A 23490-nucleotide genomic window follows, 5' to 3' on the forward strand; every position below is an offset into this window, starting at 1 on the left:
GAAAAACCATGTCAATGTTAAAACTTCATTATAGTTGCACTTCTAAAGCATGTGAAGACAGACATCATCATAACTTCAAAACTGAAATATTGCTAAAAGAAATAAAGAGTAAAATGGCTGAAACATATAGAATATTATTTAGTTCACTTAGTGCAAGTGATTATCGTTAAATGATACTATTTAGGAGAATTCTTGGTGTAGTTCTTGAATGTCTACAGCTCAACATATTAAGTAACATTTTTTAAATAAAAAGAAGATACTTTCCAAGTTGTAAGAGTTGTGGAGGCTAAGAATTTTGGTGCACTTCATTATTTTACTGTTGCTTCTGACTAATTTAAGTCTTACAGTTCAGGTTCAAATTTTAGAAACACACAGGACGGGCGCAAAGGTGGCTCAGTAAGTTGAGTGTCCGACTTTGGCTCAGGTCATGATCTCTGGGTTCGTGAGCTTGAGCCCTGCATCGGGCTCTGTGCTGACAGCTCAGAGCCTGGATTCTGCTTTGGATTCTGTGTGTCCCTCTCTCTTTGCCCTCCCCTGCTTATGGTCTCTCGCTCTGTCTCTCACTCTCGTTCTCAAAAATAAACAAACATTTTTTAAACATAAAAAAAGAAACATACAGGACAAACATACTAACACCCTCTAACATGCATTTCTTTTAGTCTAAACCAACCTCTTACTTTGTTATAGACAGTGGCAATTTTGAGAACAATCGCTCATAATGTTACTTTAGTACCTTTAAAACCTCAATTTTAGTTTAGCACACGTGAACACTGTCCACTGTTTAGGAGGTTTTATTTTTGAAAATTCGTTTTGGGTAACCTCAAAACAGTAAAGTGGCTACAGATGGGAGAATTCCATTTTATTCTTACGGTTACCTTTTTGATAATTTATTTTATAGTTTGAGAGGCAAAGTTGTTACCATGTGATAATGATGATTTCTCTGTTATTTCACTGTATAAATTTCTGCTTAATTGTGAATCCAAACCTGTTATTAAAAAAAAATTTTTTTTTTTTGGAGGATTTTGTTTTTTGTTCAAAGGACACTGACAGTATTTCTCTGTTTGGCTTCTTTCTTTGAATGAATTCTTGTTTTCCTTTTATATTAAAATAGAGAAATCTTTTGGTGGGTTCCCCCCCCCCCCCCTTTTTTTGGGAAAGCAAAGAAGTGTTCTTTGGCAAATGACCACATTATTCTAGATGTTGCCATTTGTTCCATTTTGCTATTTATTTTAAAGGATAATTGTATCTAATGTTTTTATTTATGCACTGTTTAATGAGGAAATTTTGGTGAGGCAGTGCATTTCAGAACATATAAGAACATGTTAGTTTAATAACCAGTTGTTATTATCTGTTGGCTTAATGTCAGTATTCTATACCTTAAACACATATTTATTATTTGTCTTATTTTAAGCCCAACAAATGTTTGTACAATATGCACTATAACATTATTATATACTATACTAATCTGAGGAATAAAGGTAAGAACATTTTTGTCATGTGGTAGGGATTTTTAAAGCAAGTAATGACGATTTCTCTGTGTAATCAGTAGGAATACCAGCTTTGAGATGAAGAGTTGCCCCCCTCATTCATCATAGGCTTCTCTGTGAAGGCAGCCAACACTGTAATCAGGGAATACGTTTGTTCTGTGTGCTTTCTACTTGAGTCACGTTGTATTTTCTTACACCTCCCATGAGTCTCTTCTGTTCACTGCTAGCATCCTGTCATCCTCTCAAAAACGTAGTAAGTTGAGTCCCCACCAAATTTTGATTATTTTGACCTTCTTTCCTCTTCCACTTTTGAAATTTAAGAACTCAAAAGTTTTACATTTTTAGTTCTTTAAAACATGAGACCCTTTATACAGTCCATCCAGCTTTTATTAGAAAAATCATTTTTTAAAAAGTGTGGCATCGAGGAAACTTTGAAAGCAACAGCTAGCCAACCCAGTTTAACTTCACCTTTAGTCATGAGCATTGCTACCTAACCAGAGGAGCACATACATTGCAGTTTCCACCTTCTCTTAGCTTTGTGCTTCAGCTGGAGAGACTATCTAGAGTACAAGTAACTTTATGTTTTTATTTATTTAAATTAAATATTTATAATTCTTATGCCTTAACATTTTTGGCTTATGTTTGTTTTACTGGACAAGACGTTTTGAATGGTCTGTTTTTGGCATTATAATGGTTTACATTTGGATTTAAATAGAGGCTTATTAAATACTCTTCTCTTCTAAATTGGAACACATGCAACCAAAAGATGTTGAGAATAAAATTAACAAACATTTTTTTCTTCTCCCAGATAATCTTTAGAAGGAAGTAGATTTTACTTTTCCTCAAAATAAATGTTTCCAGGCATATTGTGAAACCAGGTGGGAAGATAGTTCTTCGATCTCTATAAGTTAAAAATTTGGGGAGAGAAAGGAGTTAGTATTATAATGGAGTGTGATATGTTTAATGTAAAGTTAATTTAAAAGACCTACTGTTTCTTCAGAATACTTCACAGTACTTAGTAGAACTAATAATCTTGATTTAAATGTTATTACTTCAAATTACAGTGTTTTAACACAGGTTTTGACTTGTTGTCCAAACCAGTAGTAAATGGTAGGGGTATTAAAGGCTTTAATGTGAATACCCTCTAATAGTATAAAAGTATGATTTATGGGTTTTGATCAAATTAATACTTATGTTTTAGTAAATCTGAGTCATAAAAGGAGCTCAGTAAAAAAGATTGGGCCTTAAAAATTTTGTCTTTTGTAAAAAAAAAAATTGCTGTTAAGTACTGATTTTAAAAGATTATTTGTTTTTGAAATAATTTTAGAAAGGGAATATCTAATATTCTTACTTTAGATACGCTTTTTGGATAACTGAAGAATTCCTAGCACTTTATTAGATCTGATTGATAAAATAGGAAACAAGTAGATACGAAAGTTACAAAGATGTATAATATATCACCCAAAAATGAGAATTTGAAATGGCCAAATAATAGGGACTGCATCAGTACAGGCTGAATGAATAACCCTTTGTCAGTTACTGAAGGAGAAATTCCTGTATTAGCTGAGATGTTGGATTAAGAGTTTTGAATTAAGAATTTAGCACCTGCGTATTTAGGTTGTTTGAACTGTTGACTGTTACCCACTCCCCCCCCCCCCCCGACCCCTTATAACAGACAATCCCTGATTTTCCACAGTGACAGGGAAACCACTAAGTAGATGATGAAGTGGTATTTTTTTAAACCAGCAATTAAGTCATACTTCAGTTCTTTTGCATAGAAATGTTCAGCTTTTCTAAGAGTTCTCTTCTGTGGTTGGGAAGAAGTGGTTTTGGTAAAGGAATGGTGGTCATTTTTAACCATGTTTCCCAATTAGTCATTGTATTTGAAGCTCAATTCCAAACACTTGCATCCAGAATTTGCATGAGTGGTTGTAAAAGAAAAAAACCAAATGGAAAAAAGGTTTACAACTTTTAAAAGTTAGATTATGGCATTAAATTTGGGATTAGGATTGAGTACTGCTATTATCCTTCCATCTGAAAATGTGTATACATGTTTCGTTTCCATTTGCACATTGGCATTAATTTTGCTCCTCTTCAGATACAGAGAAATCAAATTAATTCAAACAAATTCAAATTGTTTTGAATCTTTCTGGAAGAAAGGAGCTTCAAGCACAAAATCCAAATGTCTATAGTAATCATGAAGTGATTTCATTGTTCAGATTCTTTGAATATAATGTGCTGGGCTTTATGTCCTTGACCTTCTAAATTACTGTGGAAATGGAAGTATTTTAAGAGTTAGCATAGTATAGGTAGTGATTTGAGTAAGTTTTACACAGATTGATTTGGGTTTTAGATATTACATGGAGAACCTTCTTGCAGCATTTTACTTCTGTTAGGATTTGTATTCTCTGGTTAACTCACATTAATTCATTTTGTCTTTCCATTGTCTTTGTAACTTGTTTGATTTGGATTGTCTGCCTTGAATCCTGTCTCTGCATTTTTAATGTTTGACCTTACACAAGTCACTTGATCTGTTTGGACTTTAGTTTCCAGCATTGTGTTGAGGATTCCAGGGAGTAGATACGACATGCGGGGCTTTTATTTTTCAGGTTCTCGAATGAGGTAGTCAGGCAACAACTTCACTTATGCTATGTTCTTACACTGTTTAGACTCAATGGTTAGAAGGTTAAGCTTTTGATTTCCTCCTTTGAGCTTTGTCTTTTAGTGTAAAATGTGAAAAGGGAACCAAACACTGAAGCTTTTAATACTTCAGAGGTTATTTTAAAGAACAACTTTTGGGTGGTGACCAGGGACCTTTTTCTTTATTGAGTAAAATATGACCTGGGTGATAGTAAGTGCTAATTATACTGAAGTTACCACATAGTCTTACCAGCAATATAAAATTTGAGGTCACAGTTTTTTGGACAAGAGATGTGATATTGGCATCACTTAATAGTCATAATTTATACTACAAATCTTCATTCATTTAACATTTATTCAGCAGGAGAAATACCTGACCTGGAGAAAAAAAAGAGCCTGTGTTCTAACCTTGGGGTATGTTTGTTATATAAGACCTGTTTATCAACAAAATCATTTGTAATATTCCTGACTAGGAATTTTGATACAGTATTTATTCATAGAACTCCGATTGAAACATAAAATGAGAGATTTCAAAACCCACAGTATAGAACCATAGATTACGTAGAGTAACGAGGAAAAACCACGTGATTATTATGAACGCAATATGTATTGCTTTATCAAAACTTCTAAGTTGTTAAACCAAAGGGTGATTTAAGAAATACGGTAATTTATTTCTACTTTAACTAGATCAAATACTTAATTATGAAAAGAACTGTATTTGAAATTAACCATTCATATCCTTTGGTCCACTCATTGATCAAGTTGTTAAGAATTAGTGAAAATGGGCAAAATTTAGGGGATCACTAAAAAATAAAAATCTGTCTATTATGGATTCACCATCATAAGGTTTAACTTTTTATGTATGGATTTTATTTTTGTTTTGTGGGGTTTTTTTTTCTCTCTCTCTTTTTTTTTTTTTTGCCTATGAAGTTGTTAGACTAGTTGAGGGTGAATTGTGTTCCTAGAGGTAGGTCAAATTTGTTGTCTTAAAGTATAATTATTTTTCAATCAATTAAATATTTTGAGTATTTGAAACATGAACTTCAAGTTCTTATTAATAGTTAAATCAGTGTATTTAATAAAGCTCTTTAAATTTATTAAACTGTTGAATACACTTCAACTTAACACGCATGATTTTCTCATAAGAGCTTGTTTCAGAGTTTTTCTGGTCTTACACAACTTCTTTAAATTGATTTTTCATGAGCTATCAGTTGAACGCAGGAAATCTGTTTATTACTCAGAGATTTTCAGTGTAATGATTGTAGAAAACTTCTGCAGTATGTCATTAGAGTCCTCAAAATTATTTTAAAATATTAAAATATACTGTACCTATTTGGTCTACCAATGTTCACTTTTTTAGGTTATCCTATCTTTGTAATGCTGGTCTTTAACTTCTGGTAAGTATAGAAAGGATTTTGATAATTAGGTAAATTGCTACAGTTTTTTCACTTTTATTGTGGATTTTATTGTATGTTTATGATTCATACCATTTTTTTTTATCAGAAATTGTTTTATCACATTTGGCAGAATTACTGATAAACTTTTAGAAATCTTTTAAAATATATATCTGACTTTAAAAAATTTCTACTTTGAAATGTCTGATACCTTCCTTTTTTTTTTTTTAATTAAGGCTGCAAGGTGTGACTGTTGTAAATCTCAAGGAACTCTTAAAGAGAGAGTGCAGTGGCGTGGGGAGATGAAACATTTCTGTGATCAACACTGCTTACTACGTTTCTACTGTCAGCAAAATGAGCCCAACATGACAACTCAGAAAGGACCTGAAAACTTACATTATGGTATGTAATAATTTAGGTGGTAACTTGAAAAACTTGTACAGCAGTGTTTAGTTTCTAACTGATCTGAATTCAAAGTAATGATAATGAATAGTTGATTTTTGACATAGTTTACTAGCAGATTTCATAGTTTTTCTGGGTGGAAGTGCCCCACGTGATATTTCTGTAGATTCATTGCTTTTTATTTTATCCTCTTTTAAAACTTTAGTGCTAGTTAAAAGCAATGCAATTCTGAATGAAAACCATTTTTTAGCACATCGTATATGCTGAAACTCGGTTCGGAGGAACAATAAAAACTCTTTACAAGTTGTGACTTATTGAAGAGTTAAACATAAGAACATAGTATTGACCCCAAAGCAGCGAATACTTTTTGAGAGGACAAAATGGGAAAAGGGTTAATTCCACTTATTTAGCTTTGTGTCGCAGCTCTCACATTTGATATTCTTTACTTAAAATAGCTTAAAATATTTTCTTCATTAACTCTTTTTAAAAATCAGTAACATTTAATGAGAAATACAGATTTAGAACATTGTGCAGAAAGTGTTACTTGTCTTATTTTTAATTTGTTTGTTTTTAGATCAGGGTTGTCAGACGTCCCGAACCAAAATGACAGTAAGTATTATTTAAGTAAAGTACTAAGTGTTGATTTTTTAATGTGGGTATAAATAAAGAGTCCAATTTAATCTGATCATAATAATAAAATAATTTTACTTTCCCCTGTTGGGACAGTTGAAGTATTCAGCTGAAGTACCCAGCATTAACACAGATACTTTGAATTACTTATGGCTTCTACCCACATTGGAGGAGATAGACATATAAATGGTATAGAAGTTGAAGTGCCTATAATCTTTAAGGCAGTAGCAATAGTATGTTTGAAGTGATTGACTGAATGATTGTGTCTGTTCCTGGTGGCTGTGAAAAAACTTCTCAACAATTTAGTAGAAGGTTGCCAGGTAGAAAGGGATGAAAAGTAGGAGAAATGTGCTAAGGGCCTGCATAACTATTCATTAGGGCCAAACTTAAGGGGGACCTGTGGTGAACTCAAGGGAAATGAGGGTAAAAAGATGGGCTGGGCCAGATTGTTAATGGCTTTGAGCATATATTTCTCCTAGGTATCTGAAGATATATGTTGGGGCCCAGAACTTGTGAGTTTTTAAATATGAGAAATAACTTTCAGAACATGTCCTGTGGACTTTTTTTCTTTTTTCTTTAGCCTTTTGGTGTAATACATCAAATTGTGCTTTATGTTAGCATTTTAAGACTTTTGTAGCTTGAAAGTGGTGGCCATTTGAGTAATGAATAAAGAGAGGAAGCAAAGTTTTGCTCTACTTTGAAGCACATTGAGATGCCCTTTTGTATGCTGAGTAACAATAATCACCAGTGTTGGAATGCAGGTATTTCTGGTATGCTTACCCAAGGGAACCTCTATAGGAGTCATTTATTGGCATTATATTAACCCTCTGAGCTAGTTTTTATCTTGGTAAGAAAGAATAAATCAGTGGTTCTTAGCTCTGGCTACACATTAGAATCACCTGAGGAGTTTTCAGAACTTTCCAATGCCTACGCTCCAACTCAGAAATTCTGCATTTTTAGAAAGTTCTTGAGGTGATTTTAATATGTAACCACAATTTAGGATCACTGACATTGATGAAAAATTTTACATTATTCCATTCAGTTTTTGCTTGTGATGTTAATAGTTAGAATCCTAGAAAGTGTTTGCTTTCCTCCCCTATACATCATCCCCTCTGCCTTGTGGAAAATTATATTTAAAATCAGATAATTCATAAATACTTTGAAGACTTCGGCTGAATCCTCTGATTTCAATACCAGGCACTTTTATCCAAAATGAGGAATATAAGGATGGCCACTCCCTATTTTGTTAACTTTGTACAGCCATAAGGCAGTTTCTAGCCTTGTTTCAAAGGCTTTAAGGCACCCCTTCTACCAGCACAGTATTAACTACTTTTTTCCTCTCAGAGCACTTGAGCCACATTATTATGACAGACAGGATGGTCTAGGGGAGAGTAAGTCAGTGTGCCGCCGCAGCTATTACCTTTTGTCTTACTAAAGCCCTCTCCCATTTTTTCCTTGTAAGCTTTTGGAATCTTAATTCCTCACCCATGAACTTCAAAGGGTGAGAGCCTAGCTGTATAATTTTGGGCAAGTCCCTTCACAGAAGTTCTCTGTGAATTTCCTTATTTGTAAAATGGGGATGAAGATAGTGCCTGCTTCAGAGTTATCACATAGTAAGTATTAAACTCATGGTAGCTGCTATGTTCCAGACCTCATAAAGGCGGTATGTATGGTAGTTAAGAACATGGGCTTTGTTGTTAGATGAATTTACTTGAGTCCTGACTTCAGAATTTTTAGCTCTGTCATTGTTACCAGGTTGTTAATTTCCGAGCCTTAGTTTTCTCATCTGTAAAGTGGGAGTGATTAAGTGACTTACTTCTTGTAATGTTACAAGAATTAAATAACCCATTTCATGAGTTATGTAAATTTGGTGCTTTACATAATGTCTTAGCCCATTTGAGCTGTTGTAACACAATGCCCTAGATGAGATGACTTACAAACAACAGAAGTTCTCACAGCTCTGAAGGCTGGGAAGTCTAAAATCAAGTTGCTAGTGTCTGGTGAAGGCTCGCTTCCAGGTTTATGAACAGCTATCTTTTCACCGTGTCTTCATATGGTGGAAAGGGGTGAGGAATCTCTAGGATTTTTGGGGGTTTTTTAAGTTTATTTATTTTGAAAGGGAGAGAGAGAATCCCAAGCAGGGTCCACATTCTCAGTGCGGAGCCCAAGGCAGGGCTTGATCTCACGAACCATGAGATCATGACCTGTGCCAAAATCAGGAGTCGGATGCTTAACAGACTGAGCCCCCAGGCACCCCAGAATTTCTTTTATGAGGGCATTAATCCATTCATGAGGGCTCTGCTTTCATGACATAATCACCACCTAATGACCACACCTTCACATGCCATCACATTGGGTATTAGATTTCAACATACGAATTTTAGGAGGATACAAACATTGTAGCACATAGTCCTTGGCATGAAGCAAATACTCAACAATTGGTAGCTTTTGTCATTATAATTTTCATTGTTTTGGGTCCTCCTTCAGTATTTATTTTTTTGAGTTTTTATTTATGTTGAGAGAGAGAGCGCATCAGCTGGGAAGGGGCAGAGAGAGAGAGAGAGAGAGAGAGAGAGAGAGAATCCCAAGCAGGCTTCGCAGAGTCAGCACAGAGCCCAACATAAGGCTCGAACTCACTAGACTGTGAGATCATGACCTGGTCAAAATCCGGAGTCAGACCCTTAGCTGACTGAGCCACCCAGGTGCCCCAGGTGACATAGTTTAATTGACATGGTGTAATGTTTCTAGAATGACAGGAAGTAAAACATTGAGTAATCTAGGACATACATGATTTTGGACCCCTTATTCTTATGGGGGGATTCTAGAGTATTTTGCAGTTTGGACCAAACTTAGCTAGTCTTAGTATATAATAGATACACAATAACTCTATGTTAAATTATTCTTTCCATTTTACAGTTGAGGAAATTGAGACATGAGATTGAGTCAGTTGCCTGATGTTAACATAGCAGTAGTGTTAGAAATAAATTCCCTAGGTTCTTGTTCACAGCTCTTTTTCTTAGCTGATTAATTATGTGGTTTGAAATCCTGATGAATCTAGAATAAGCTCATACTAGTACCAGCCCTGTGGCCATATGTATTAGTTTTTAAAAATTTATATCTTTCCACATCTTAAAATATGCACAGATAAATTTATTAAACAGTGATAATGTTTTAAGTACAATTGATCACCATTCATATTTGCAAATTTGCCTCTTCTCTGAAATTTATTTGTAACCCCTAAATCAATGCCCATGACACTTTTCAAAGACATGTGCAGAGTGGTAAAAAAATGTGAATTTCCTGAAGTGCATCTTCCTACTGAGGTGTGGAACAAGGCAGAGCTTTCCCTTCTTGTCAGCTCATCCTGTAAACAGGTCTCCTTTTCATAGTCTAATTAGTGTACCACCTTTATCATATTTTGTCCTTTTTATTGGTGATTTTGCTTCATAAAAGATCCCCTAAACATAGTATTAAAGTGCTGGCTAGTATTCCTAAGCACAAGAAGGCTGCTTTTTGCCTTACAGAGGAAATAAGGTGTGTTAGGTGAGCTTCATTCAGTTTACAGTGAGTTTAATGTTCGTGAATCAACAATATGGTATACCCAGAAAAAAGGAATAAGAAATTCACCAATCTGTAGATGAGGCAACTCCAAGTGCTAAAATAAAACCTATAGTGCATGGTGAAGCTGTGGAAAAGAAGGAATAGTGACTCTATTTATGGATTCATGGACTTAGGACTAATTAAAAAGAAAACCAAAAAACAATGAAATAGCATTGTGGTGAGACTTTGAGCTTACAACACGTTTCCCAGGATCAGGGCACTGTTAAACGCTCCTTGCCTCCTGCTGGCTGGCTCACGCATTTTAAGGAAAAATGGTGTGAAAAATGTTAAACTTGCAGGCAAGGTGGGTTCTGCAGATCAGAACCAGGATGCTGTGGAAGAATACCAGCTAAGTGATAACACAGGAAGAAGGGATATCCAGACAAGCAGGTTTTCCACACTGAGACTGGCTTGCTTTCACAAGGTCAGTGGCAAATGAACCCATATAATACAAGTGGTGTCCAAAGCCCCTGACCTTTAAGTCATTTAGAGACCATACAACCTTGCTAGAGTGTGCCAGTGCCAAGAGTGGTTTTATGTATAAATCCTTCGTGGTGCATAGAGCCCCAAATCCATGAGCGCTTACAGGGAAAAACTGAACTGTGTGCCAGCCCATTGGAGGTAGGACAGAATGCATGAATGGATATCTAAAATATTTTGGGATTGGTTCTCCCAACTGCTTCATCCTAGAGGTTGAACATGGTTTTCAGAATGAAAACCTTGCCTTTGAGGTTTTATTCCTGGATAATATCCATTGCCTTGAAGAACTCAAAAATGCCTATCTCAGTGTAGTTCCTTTTATGCCCCCAAACACTGTGTCTCCCATCCACCCCCTCGATCAGGGCACACTTAAAGCTTTCAAGGCCTACTTCATGAGAAAGCTTTTGAGGCTCTCAACACCAACAAGGAAACCACCCTGATAGATTACTGGAAGTCAGTCACCATACGCAATGTGATTGTTTTGGCACAGCTTAGGACAGCATCGAGCAGGCTACTGTGAATAATTGTTGGGGAAATGTTTGACCAGACTGCGTTGAAAAGTTTCAGAGGCTTTGAAGGTGTTACAGAAAATAAAAAGAACAGTGTTAAAAACATAATGTGTGTTGCACCAAGTAAGTGAAGAAGGCTTTGGGGCCATGCAGGAAGAAGATGTGGAGGAAATTTTGGTAGAGAAGGCAGTAGAGCCACCGAAGAAGACCTGGACAAGATGACCAAAAAAGGCATCAGATTCAGTGATGCAAGGCAGCCTAAGACTCCCAAGAATTGCTCTTCTAACAGTGGCCAAAATACTGGAATGGAATTCTGCCTTGGGACAAATTGTCAGTGACACACATGGAAGAATGTGACTCTGTACTTGAACAAAGCCTCAAATTTAACACCACTGTGTTTGCCCCTTACGTCAAGACACTTAAAAGATTTGAGGTGAGAAGTTAAGCAGACAAGGCTGACTTAATTCTTTGAAGCCAGTTTGGGAGGGAAAGTTGCTGATATTGTCCACAAGTTGCAAGAACCAAACTCTTGAGGTAGAACTGCCAGATGTCACCATGTCACCCTCATCGACTTCTTCCTCTTCTGCAGAATAATTGTCAACAACCTTTCCCTTGGTTTTTATGGGCACGCCAAAGGTTGAGAGGTTTAACCACACAGTGCACTGCCCCATTGTACATCCTGCAGGTCCACTAAGAGTAAGACGTTAATGTTTTTATAAAACTTTAAATGTTTAATCTTTGGCTTTTTTCCTAGGACTTTATTTGCATTAGTGTACAATATATAGTGTGTGTTAACAGGACGGAGTATGAGTACTGTATGGTATGTGTGTATTGTATCTGTGTACTGTGTGTGTGTGTGTGTGCGCGCGCGCTTGCGCACACACCTGAGTGCGTCCGTAATCCTAGTACAGTACACAAAATGCTATAATCATAATGTGTTATAAAGAATCTACATATAATTATTTGTAAGAAATATATATGAAATCAAGGGTGTTTTCAGCAGAAACAAGGTTATGCATTGATGTGACCAGAGGCTTGAGGCTTGCAGGAACCTAACCTTGTATTTCCTTTTGGAGTAATGGTTCAGTAGTGTTCATGGTTACCATCTAGAACTTAAGTACCTCAGATATTCTGTACCTTTTTTCCTAGATCAATAGGTGGTATGGAGAGCACCTTATGTTTTGTCCCTTATGGACAGATCATTAGCTTATTTTAGATTTTATGTGTGTGTATGTGGGCGGGGGAAGGGTGAAGCGTTTTCAATTGTAAATAATGCTACAGTTAACATGGTGAAAACATCTGAGACTATTATCTAGAATAAGTTTCTGAAATTGTAATTGTTGGGATATAAGAATATATAGTTGGAAGCTTGATAATATTTTTGGTAATCCTTTTCATAGTTTTTTTTTTTTTAACTTTTAAAATTTAGTATATAAATATACAAACTATATATCCAGTACAGGGAACTAGTATGTATCAGATGGCCATAATAACTAAGAACTTTTTTCTTTCTCAAATAAATTTTAAAAAGCCTAATTATTTGCAAAATTCAGGTTAACAACCTTGCTTTTTTTTTCCTTTTTATTTAAAAGTGGCAATTGTCTTTTTATGGTTTTTTAAAAAATGTGCTGGTGGTATCCATTGAAGGTCACAAAGTTCTGTAGAATGAATGATTACTACTGCTTTGTCTGTAGTTAGGACAGATTCATACTGATCCTTTCAGATTAAGACTATGGTAAACATAGTAATAATAACATAATTTGGTTATACTCTTATACTTTTGTGTGTTCCCTCCACATGACCTAGATATTCATTAACACCAGGAAGTAAGAAAATTAGAGGCAAAAATAAAATGTTTCCCTTTGCTTCTCTGTAGGGTTCAGCTCCACCCCCTTCTCCAACACCTAACAAAGAGATGAAGAACAAAGCCGTTCTCTGCAAACCTTTAACAATGACGAAAGCTACTTACTGTAAACCTCACATGCAGACCAAATCTTGTCAGACAGGTAACTTAGGAAAATTTGACTTAACACCTCACTCACTGAAATTCATGCTTGTCTCAGATAATAGGCTACGGAATGTGTCTGCTTGGTCACTTTGTCATTCCCTGTTGATTTTGCTTATCCAATTTTAGATATTGCCTTGAAAATACAGCATAATATTTAAAATCATTAATGAAAAGCTGTGTTAAAGGTCTAGAATAAAAATTATGTCACAGGTGAAAAGCTATATTAAAAATTTCCTTGGGGCTAAAATTCACTAAAGTTAAAGTGTTGCCTCAGAGATCACCTCTTTAAGAGTGACCTGTAATGTTAACAATTCTATTTCCCTGTCAGAATGCGATGAAATAATTTAAATATGTGTTTTTATGAGATTTAAATGTATCTTAATTGATTAGATACATATTTTTGCAGGGGTTATGAGGGGAAACTAGGCTATCTGGAACTATGTAATGTTTTTAAGGGATATTTTCTTTGTATTAAGAAAAAAAAAAGACCTAAATTCTATTTTTATTCTCTTTAGGTTAATACAGCTGCTATATTTAGTTTTGTTGTTTTTACATCACCTAATTTTGTGAAAACTGAGAATTTCTTTTAAATGGGAACAGAGGCACTTAAATATTTCTTTGTTACCAAATTATTTTAACACTGAGTAATGATATATAAGTGCTCTTTAAACACATTTTGTATTTTTAGATGATAATTGGAAGACAGAATATGTTCCAGTGCCTATCCCTGTGCCTGTGTATATCCCAGTACCTATGCACATGTACAGTCAGAATATTCCTGTTCCTACTACAGTTCCTGTTCCTGTAAGTCGGGCTTTAAGTTCTTTTTCATTATGAGGTTTATCAGGCATTAAGTGGGAGAACAGTGTTGTTGTAATTACTATCTCAGTGAAGCTAGTAGAACAGAGGGTTGAGTCTTCAGCTTCACCAGTTAACTTAGGTTTGGTTGACTGTCAGTGTTTGATTTGTGTTTAATCGAGTAGATCCTTAAAGGTGAAGTTTAGCAAGTGTCTGCATCTGCTTTATGCACATGATGTTTTATATTCGAGTTCATTGTAGAGAAAAACATTTGTAAAGTTGTCAGGTTTAAAACTGAAACACGGAAGAGAATTTTGTATATATTATAATTACATTATTTTGTCCTAAAACACTTGCGGTACTTAAGACACTATTCCACAGCTTGGCTGTCCCCGTCCCCTTGGGGGGGGGGGCCCCCAGAAGTACCTCACTTATTTTTCTTTAATGTTTATTTCAGAAAGTAGCTGGCTTATATTCTGGGCTTACTCTGTTATAGTTGATATCTTAGTTTTGATATGTGTTTTCTCCCCCAAAGCTTTTATCCATCCTGTGTTAGAATAATTTTTAATTTGGAAAATTATCTTTTTTTTTTTTTTTTTTAAGAAAAGATTTTTTTTTTTTTTAATTTTTTTTTCAACGTTTTATTTATTTTGGGGACAGAGAGAGACAGAGCATGAACGGGGGAGGGGCAGAGAGAGAGGGAGACACAGAATCGGAAACAGGCTCCAGGCTCCGAGCCATCAGCCCAGAGCCCGACGCGGGGCTCGAACTCACGGACCGCGAGATCGTGACCTGGCTGAAGTCGGACGCTTAACCGACTGCGCCACCCAGGCACCCCGAAAAGATTTTATTTTTAAGTGATCTCTGCACCCAGCATGGTGCACAAACTCATGACCCTGAGATCAAGAGTTGCATGCTCCACCAGCTGTGCCAACCAGGTGCCCCCGGAAAATCATGTTTTAACATGGAGTAAACTTAACAGTAAATACTTTGGTTAACTAGGTGCCGGTTCCTGTTTTTCTGCCTGCCTCCTTGGACAACAGTGAGAAGATCCCTGCGGCAGTTGAGGAGCTAAAAAGCAAAGTTTCCTCAGATCCTCTTGATGCAGAGCTGCTTACAATGACAGATATGATGACTGAGGACGAGGGGAAGACGGAAGCTGCCAACATCGACAGTGAGCTGCTCTGTATTTCACTTTGTGAATAAGTGTATTCTTGGTTTTCAGAGGGTTGTAATTGTTAAAGTATGTTCCAGAGCATATCCTTAAGTTTCAACTTGATACGGGAATGGGGGAGGCATTGCAGCAAAGATGTATTTGAAGAGACCCATACTCTAGCCACAAGCTCTCTTCTGTCAAGCCCAGTTTCAAGCAGGAATTTGAATGGTCCATGTTTTAATTATAATAGGATTTGACTTCTAAAATTAACTAACTCAGAATTTTTCCTGTTTTAGTGGACTACCTCAGACACAAAAACAACTTGTAGTCGGCTTTAATAATGATCCAAACTCTTATATTGTAATGCTTATCCCCAATTTGTTTGTGGGCTGTACTTAGTAACTTGCATTATCTAAACAAGGGTTTATCCCAACTTCTGTTAGGGCAGTGCTTGCCAAATGGTATATATGATGAGTATGCCATGGATGATTCTCTTAGAATATTTATTCCTACCCTTACTCCTCTGGTAACACGTAGAGTCCTATTTCAACCATAAGCTGCCTAATTCACTTTACCCTAGTGTACAATAGGAACACTATAAATTCTCTCTATTTCATAATGTGACCTTGTTTGTGAAAGACTTGGTTACAGTGGTTTTGTTTTTTAAGGAAGTGAAATGGGAAAAATGTCACTGTTAATCTCATAGAAAGGGTATTGTTTTGTGAAACCTTTGTTTCTTGTGTGTGTGTGTGTGTGTGTGTGTGTGTGTGTGTGTGTGTGTGTCTTTCTGTCTGCTATCACCAAAATGGATAAAATGCATATCTTACTGTGGCTTACAATACAAAAATGTTTGAAAGCAACTGATCAGAACATTAGAAAGCTGTTGTAATTGAATGATATGGATAACCTAGGTCACAGTTCGTAAAGAGTGCTGAAAATTGCAGTGATCCACCCTCATTAGTTTATTTTTGACAAGAGATTGCTTTTAGAAATATCATACATACATACTGGAATTGCTTTACTATCATTAACTTTTGAAGAGGGGCAGTCAGAAACTTAAAGGATTAAAAGTTTCTGTGTACTCATGATCATGTAACAATTGTATAGTATTTTACATTTCAAGATGGCTATATAACTTTTCCTTTTATGACTATTAATACATGTATTTATTCTTGTTTATATATTGTTCATATATGTTTCCAGACTAAATATAAGTACTGTTTGCCAGATTAAATACAGACTAAATATAGGTGTTTTGATTTGTAATTATGTCATGAATTGATTACAGGTGTAATTATTGAAACAGACATAATTGGTTCAGATCTCTTGAAGAACTCTGACCCAGAGACACAGTCCAGTATGCCTGATGTACCATATGAACCAGATTTGGATATCGAAATAGATTTCCCTAGAGGTACTCAAAATGCTATTATGCTGTTTTATTCTTTCAATGTGAACTTTGGTTATGGAATTTAGTTATGGAGTCATAATTGTGGTTATGATCATTAACCATTTAATGTTCATGTTATTGCCTTTACTGTTTATATTTGGTTTTGTCTGGTTTTTTTTTACCAAACAAAACTCAACAGTTAACTTCTGAGATGAGGCATAGGACTTAAAGAAAATTTCTTAGAGCCAAAAAAAAAAAAATCTTTCGCAAAGTAAGATTACTTTGAAAATAGAGAAAAGTTAAAGAAGTGACTGTTTCTTTTCTTTTTTTTTTTTTTAAATGTTTATTTATTTTTGAGACAGAGACAGAGCACAAGCATGGGAGGGACCAAAAGAGAGGGAGACACAGAATTCGAAGCAGGCTCCAGGCTCTGGGCTGTCAGCACAGAGCCTGACGTGGGGCTTGAACTCACGAACTGTGAGATAATGACCTGAGCTGAAGTTGGATGCTTAACCATCTGAGCCACCCAGGCACCTCTTTTTTAAAAAGATGATTGTTTGTTTTTAAAAAAATTTAAATAATCTATTGATGGCTAATAAGCACACTAAATAGAATGTAAAGCATTTTGGGGCACCTGGGTGGCTCAGTTGGTTAAGTGTCCAACTTGGACTTCTTCCCTGGCAGTGGAGAGTTCTCTCTTTCTCAAAATAAATAAGCATTAAAAAAAAAAAAAGAATGCAAAGCATTTTATTTTGAGAAAGATTTGGTATGTTGAAACAGATTTGCACTGAGATCATTTGTTACTTTTTAATTTTTTTAAACGTTTATTTATTTTGAGAGAGAGAGAACATAGCGGGAGGGGCAGAGAGAAAGGGAGAGAATCCCAAGTAGGCTCCAAACTGTCAGCTCAGAGTCCCATAGGGGCTCAGTCCCGTGAATCGTGAGATCACGACCTGAGCCAAAACCAAGACTTGGACACTTAACCAACTCACCCACCCAGGTGCCCCTGTACTGAGACCATTTAGATCTTAGAATTGAATTTCAGGTTGTAATATTTTTCTGATATTATACATTTTCATGAAAATGTCATATTGGTATTCAGTATACATGTGTTTTATGAGTCTGAATAGGGTTTATCAGAACTCAAGACAATTCTCTATTCACCTTCTGCTGTAGCACAGGTTACCCACTGTATATAGGTGTTTGTTTATATTCTGTGATTAGTTCTTTGTTGCTGGCTGTATTTATGTAACATAAGCCTGTGCTGTTATATTTGGAAATAAAAGTTCTTCTGATTTGATTGTTAGCTGCTGAGGAACTTGATATGGAAAATGAATTTTTATTACCACCTGTTTTTGGAGAAGAATATGAGGAACAGCCTAGACCTCGATCTAAAAAAAAGGTATAAATTAATAGTATTCTTGCATTCAGCCACTATCTCTTTGTAGTGATAACCTCTTTAGTTATAGAGCAAGGATACAGTGAGTGACCCACAGTTGTGCTGAGAATATGGGAAGACTTTTTTCCCTTAGATGTAAAAAGACTTCAAGAGTTAATGTGAAAGTAATAATTTTCCAAGTAATAAAAATGTCTCATATTTGTAACTTCATAGAAGAGCAAGTATTTTTGCCATTTAATTTTTCTTTTTAATTTTATCCTGACAAAAGGTTGACATAGTTGCTCAAAAAGTAAACTCCATTCTTTGCCAAGAATTGAGACTATTTTCTAGGGATCTGTTTTTTCCACTGTTATTTCTGATGAGACTAATCTATGAGGTTAAGTTACAGTGTGTAATATCTGGTCTTTTTTACGCAAGCTAGTACATAGAAGGACATGCTGGACAGTTTAATTGTTTAGGCAGACCAAATCTTAATGTTGTTAACAGATGTGATTTAAAAAAATACTTTATCAACAACTTTACTTATTTCTGATTTTCAACATAAAGCAAGATCAAAAGAAACAAAAAGGATGACTTGCACAAATTTTCCCACAAAGAAAGAAAAAAAACTGAAAAAGGAGTGAGTACCTGCAGTAGAATGAAGTTGGACTCCTATTTGACACCACACACAAAAATTAACTCAAAATGGGTTATAGACCTAAATGTAAGAACTAAAATATAAAACTCTTAAAAGAAAACAGGCCTAAATCGTCACTGCCTTGGGTTAGGCATAGTTCTTTGACAGGATACCGAAAGTACAAGGAACAAAAGGAAAAAATAGGTGAATTAGGTATACTACATCAAAATTTAAAACTTCTATATAGTAAATAATGCCATCATGGAAGTCAAAGGAGCTGAGTGAAATTGAAATTGAAAAGTTCAATTTCTCTCTTAAGATTTAGAACCCTCTTCAGATTATTTATTAATTATGTCTTAATTTTCTTACCAGTGACTCTCACAGCAGGAGTTATTATGATTTTGATATACAAAGTGGATTATGTAGAAACATGGCATTTCTGGAGATATATTTCAAGTAATGTTATAGGTAGCTATTCTCAGATTTCAGAATACCAGTCAATTCTAAGCATATAAATAGATGTTATTTCTCTTTTAATTTTCATTTGTTGAGGGATGGCTTACATAAAGTCGTGAAATAATGTAGGTATTTTTTTAAAAAAAAGATTTTACAATGGTATTTTACTATTAGGGAGCCAAGAGAAAGGCTGTATCAGGATACCAGTCTCATGATGATAGTTCTGACAATTCAGAATGCAGCTTTCCTTTCAAATATACGTATGGTGTAAACGCATGGAAACACTGGGTCAAAACTAGGCAACTTGATGAAGATCTTCTTGTATTAGATGAGCTAAAATCTCGTAAGTGTTCTGATTTTGTTTCCTCTACACCCTATTTCAAATCAAGATTTTTGTTATTAACTACCTTTACTTAAAAAAACATAAATGTAGCTTAAAATATTTTAAGTACATTTAAATGTAGCTTTCATTTTACTTTTAAATTCTAATATAGTCTAAATCAGTTTCAGAAAGTTTCTTAATCTTAAAAAAGAGAAAGTTTCTTAATCTTAAGAATAAATAATAATAATTACTAATGTTTTACTTCTTTTTAGCTAAATCAGTAAAGTTGAAAGAGGATCTGCTCTCTCACACCACGGCTGAGCTTAACTATGGGTTAGCTCATTTTGTGAATGAGATCCGACGGCCAAATGGAGAGAGTTATGCACCTGACAGCATCTATTATCTTTGCCTTGGAATACAGGAGGTTAGTAAATTGATGGCTATTTTTGGATATAATGTTAATAAGAAAGGTTGTTGTGGTAAGGGTGCCAGGTGGCTCAGTTGGTTAAGCATCCGAATTCAGCTCAGGTCATGTTCTTGCAGTTCATGGGTTTGAGTCTCGTGTTGGGCTTTGTGCTGACAGCTCAGAACCTGGAGCCTGCTTTGAATTCTGTGTCTCCCTCTCTGTGCCTCTCCCCTGCTTGCACTCTGTCTCTATTTCTCTCTCAAAAATAAATAAACCTTAAAAGAAAAATAAAAAAGGTCGTTGTGGTAGTTTTGGAAGAGAAAAATGTTACGTTTCAAGAATATTAAGGGTGGCTTTATGGAACATAATGATTTCTTGGCTTGCCAAGAAAGGAAAAAGAATTAATCTATTTGAATATATAATACCAGGATATTCTAAAGGCTTTTCTTAGTTACTTTGTATATAGGTGTTTCATAATGAGATCTGTTGCTCAAAATCCTCAAATTCTTGAAAACTGTCGTACCAAAACCAAAAAGAATTCATGTTTAGGGGCACCTGGGTGGCTCAGTTGGTTAAGCGTTGAAATTCAGCTCAGGTCATGATCTCATGGTTTGTGGGTTCGATCCCCGCATCAGGCTCTGTGCTGACAGCTCGGAGCTTGGGGCCTGCTTCAGATTCTGTCTCCCTCTATCTCTGCCCCTCCCCCACTCCTTCTCTCTCGTGCGCGTGCGCGGCTCTCTCTCTCTCTCTCTCTCTCTCTCTCTCTCTCTCAAAAATAAACATTAAAATTTAAAAAAAAAATGGAAAAATGGTGTTAGGGACAAGTCACTTGAAACTCCTGCATCTATCTTTTGTTACAGTTAACAAAGCTGTATATTTGTTGCCATATATATGATAATCAGGATGGCTTCATTTCTTCCTTAAAATTGCAAATAAATGAATTAACATCCTGAGGTGTGATCCTATATATGTATATATAGATCCATGCTGGTATACATGTAAACAGAAAAATGTGTTCCTTTGCAGATAGTGGATCTGTTTCAATTGTACACTCCTGATGTTTCTAATTTGTTATATAGGTAAATTACTCTTTATTTTTTTGGAATCATCTTATAAAAGAAGATCATTCTTTAGGGGTTTAAATAAGCCACATATCTGTGAACCTTGATTGAGTCTACTTTCCATAATAGACATAAATACCAACTTTAGGTGTTGGCTTGTAATTCTGAACAAATTGTTCAGGTTTGAGCCCAGAGGTCAGAAAGTATCTTAGCTTAACATCCTATGTATTTTTTAGCTGTGATAAATGATAGAAGGAGCTCTTTTTACGTAGAGTTTTGTTTATAGCCCGAGAATTTAATGTTATGTTGCCAACTGATGTAGTCACTGAAATTATTCAGAAAACTAGAACTGTCTTAATTTGTATTTTAAGTTGTGTTCTCTTCAGGGTAGAAATTTGCCCAAGATTACATAAGTGGTAGTGGGAAGGTAGCACATGGCTGTAAATTATTGTATGTTCAAGGGCCATCATATATTTTGCAGTAGCGACCTAAAAAATACATAGTAGGTTTTACTTTTCCTTATTCTTCTTTGATAGATTTATACGTACCTTAGCCTCATATTTAGATGGTGACAGTAGGTCATCCACCCTTCCAAGATCTCAAAATCCCTGAAAACTAGAGATTTTACTCTAGTTTTTCAGAAACACTCATTTGGTAGTAAAACCTGAGTTGAAGAGTTGTGAAGTTTTTGTCTATTTAGTGTACTTTCTGTTTGATCATCTACAGAATATTAACTACATAATTCACTATAGAATAATTAATGTTTCTAAAGGAATAAAGGGTACTTTCCTAGATCACTTTAGGAATATTATGTAAATATGTACATGCCCTGAATTTCCTCTGTAAAATCCAAAAAAGTTATGAATTCCAAAACATATCTGGCCTCAGTGGTTCTGGTTCAAGGTTTATAGACCTGTGTGTGTTTCCCCACCCCCCATTTTCATCATACCTAGGAGTAAAAAAGAGTAGGAATAGCAGGCAAAACCATCTCAACTGTCTGGTTTCAAAATAAGTTACCCGTTACATAATAAAGACTCTTCTTCAGAGCAAATAGGATTTGGGTTTTACTCTTTGTGTCTTACACCATGCAGGCCCTATTGTAGGCACTCATTAACCTGGATAATTGTCAACAGCTAGTACACAATAGACCTGTATTGTCCAGTTTTTCTGCTGCTTTTTATTGTGTGTATGTATTTAAGATGGTGGAACAATCTTTTTTTAAAAAGAACATTTATAGCATCATCTTGGAAGTAGTTCAGTTGTTCAGATCAATCATTTGTAAAAGTGTAGAAGAGGATATTAGGGTTCTCCCAAGTTAACTCAGCAGGAAGGAAAGAGATTGAGTTCTAGGCTCTTATTTGTGTTGTTGTAATGCAGCTCTACTTTTTGGTATGTTTTGGGGTTCTGTATAAAATTTCATTTAAAAATGGCTTCTAGAGGGGCGCCTGGGTGGCGCAGTCGGTTAAGCGTCCGACTTCAGCCAGGTCACGATCTCGCGGTCCGTGAGTTCGAGCCCCGCGTCAGGCTCTGGGTGGATGGCTCAGAGCCTGGAGCCTGTTTCCGATTCTGTGTCTCCCTCTCTCTCTCTGCCCCTCCCCCGTTCATGCTCTGTCTCTCTCTGTCCCAAAAATAAATAAACGTTGAAAAAAAAAATGGCTTCTAGAAATTCACCTTAAAAAACTAGTACCTGAATAATAAAATTTTAAATCACAGTGTAATAAAAGACAACACAATGAGCAGTCTCTGTCTTACCCATCTCTGTTCCACTTAGTTCACCTCCCTGAAGTCAAATACTCTCTGTTGGCTCTTTCCTTTCCTCGGACATTACTTTGCATATAGAAATATAATGGATTTTTGTATATTCATCTTATATTCTCTATGTACCAATTCATTATTAGTTTTGTTAGGTGGTGTTAAAGACAGTTTTGCCTCTTCCTTTCCAATCTGCATGTCTTCTTTTTCTTGTCTTATTACATTGGTTAGGGATGTCAGGCCTCCTTCCCCCTCCCAACATTGAAAGCAAATGATGAGAGCAGAAACCCTCACCTTGTTTCTAATTCTTGAGGAAAGATGCTTCACCATTAAGTATGATGTTGCCTATAGGTTTTTTGTAGTTTCTTGTTTGTTACCAGGCCAAGGAAGAGAACTTCTATCCCTAATTGGCTGAGAATTTTTCTTAACCTTTTATTTTGTTACTGAGGGTTTTTATCATAATCGGTTACTGAATTTTGTCAACTGCTTTTTCTGCATCTATGGAGACAATCATATGGTTTTTCTCTCTTATTCTCTTAAGAGAATTAATTTTCAGATATTAAATCAACCTTGAATTTCTGAGAGATACTGCATTTGATAATGATATATTAACTTTTTTATATACTGCTGATTAAACTTGCTAATTTACTGTTAATGACTTTGCAGAGGTTCATGGAGGATACTAGTCCATAGTTTTCTAGAGATCTTTCCCTGGCTTTGGTGATACCACTGGCCTCATAAAATAAATTGGGAGGTGTTCCTTTCTCCTACTTTTTTTTTTTTTTTTAAAGCTTGCTTGCTTTTCCTTCCTTCCTTCCTTCCTTCCTTCCTTCCTTCCTTCCTTCCTTCCTTCCTTCCTTCCTTCCAGAGAGCATGAGCTGGAGAGAGAGAGAGAGAGTCAGTCAATCTTAAGCAGGTTCCACACTGGTGTGGGGCTCGATCCCAGGACCCTGGGATCATGACCTGAGCTGAAATCAAGAGTCG

General features: G+C 35.6%; 1 protein-coding gene across 3 annotated transcripts in view; it reads left to right on the top strand.

The window, feature by feature from the left end:
* The window catches only part of ZMYM2 (zinc finger MYM-type containing 2), a 103084-nt gene that overhangs the window by 66872 nt on the left and 12722 nt on the right, over positions 1-23490 (top strand). For 2 of the 3 annotated variants that reach the window (XM_040447968.1, XM_040447967.1), the window contains 9 exons: positions 5758-5923; positions 6498-6532; positions 13019-13148; positions 13839-13954; positions 14951-15122; positions 16393-16518; positions 17802-17896; positions 19140-19308; positions 19560-19711. In XM_040447968.1, coding sequence (XP_040303902.1) covers positions 5758-5923; positions 6498-6532; positions 13019-13148; positions 13839-13954; positions 14951-15122; positions 16393-16518; positions 17802-17896; positions 19140-19308; positions 19560-19711 — 1161 coding nt within the window. Of the gene's footprint in view, positions 1-5757; positions 5924-6497; positions 6533-13018; positions 13149-13838; positions 13955-14950; positions 15123-16392; positions 16519-17801; positions 17897-18439; positions 18489-19139; positions 19309-19559; positions 19712-23490 lie in introns of those variants that run through there. The other variant, XM_040447969.1, reaches the window with a different exon arrangement.

This window comes from Herpailurus yagouaroundi, unplaced genomic scaffold (assembly GCF_014898765.1).
Source record: "Herpailurus yagouaroundi ecotype Mexico unplaced genomic scaffold, PumYag 197, whole genome shotgun sequence".
In the NCBI taxonomy this organism is placed as follows: domain Eukaryota; kingdom Metazoa; phylum Chordata; class Mammalia; order Carnivora; family Felidae; genus Herpailurus; species Herpailurus yagouaroundi.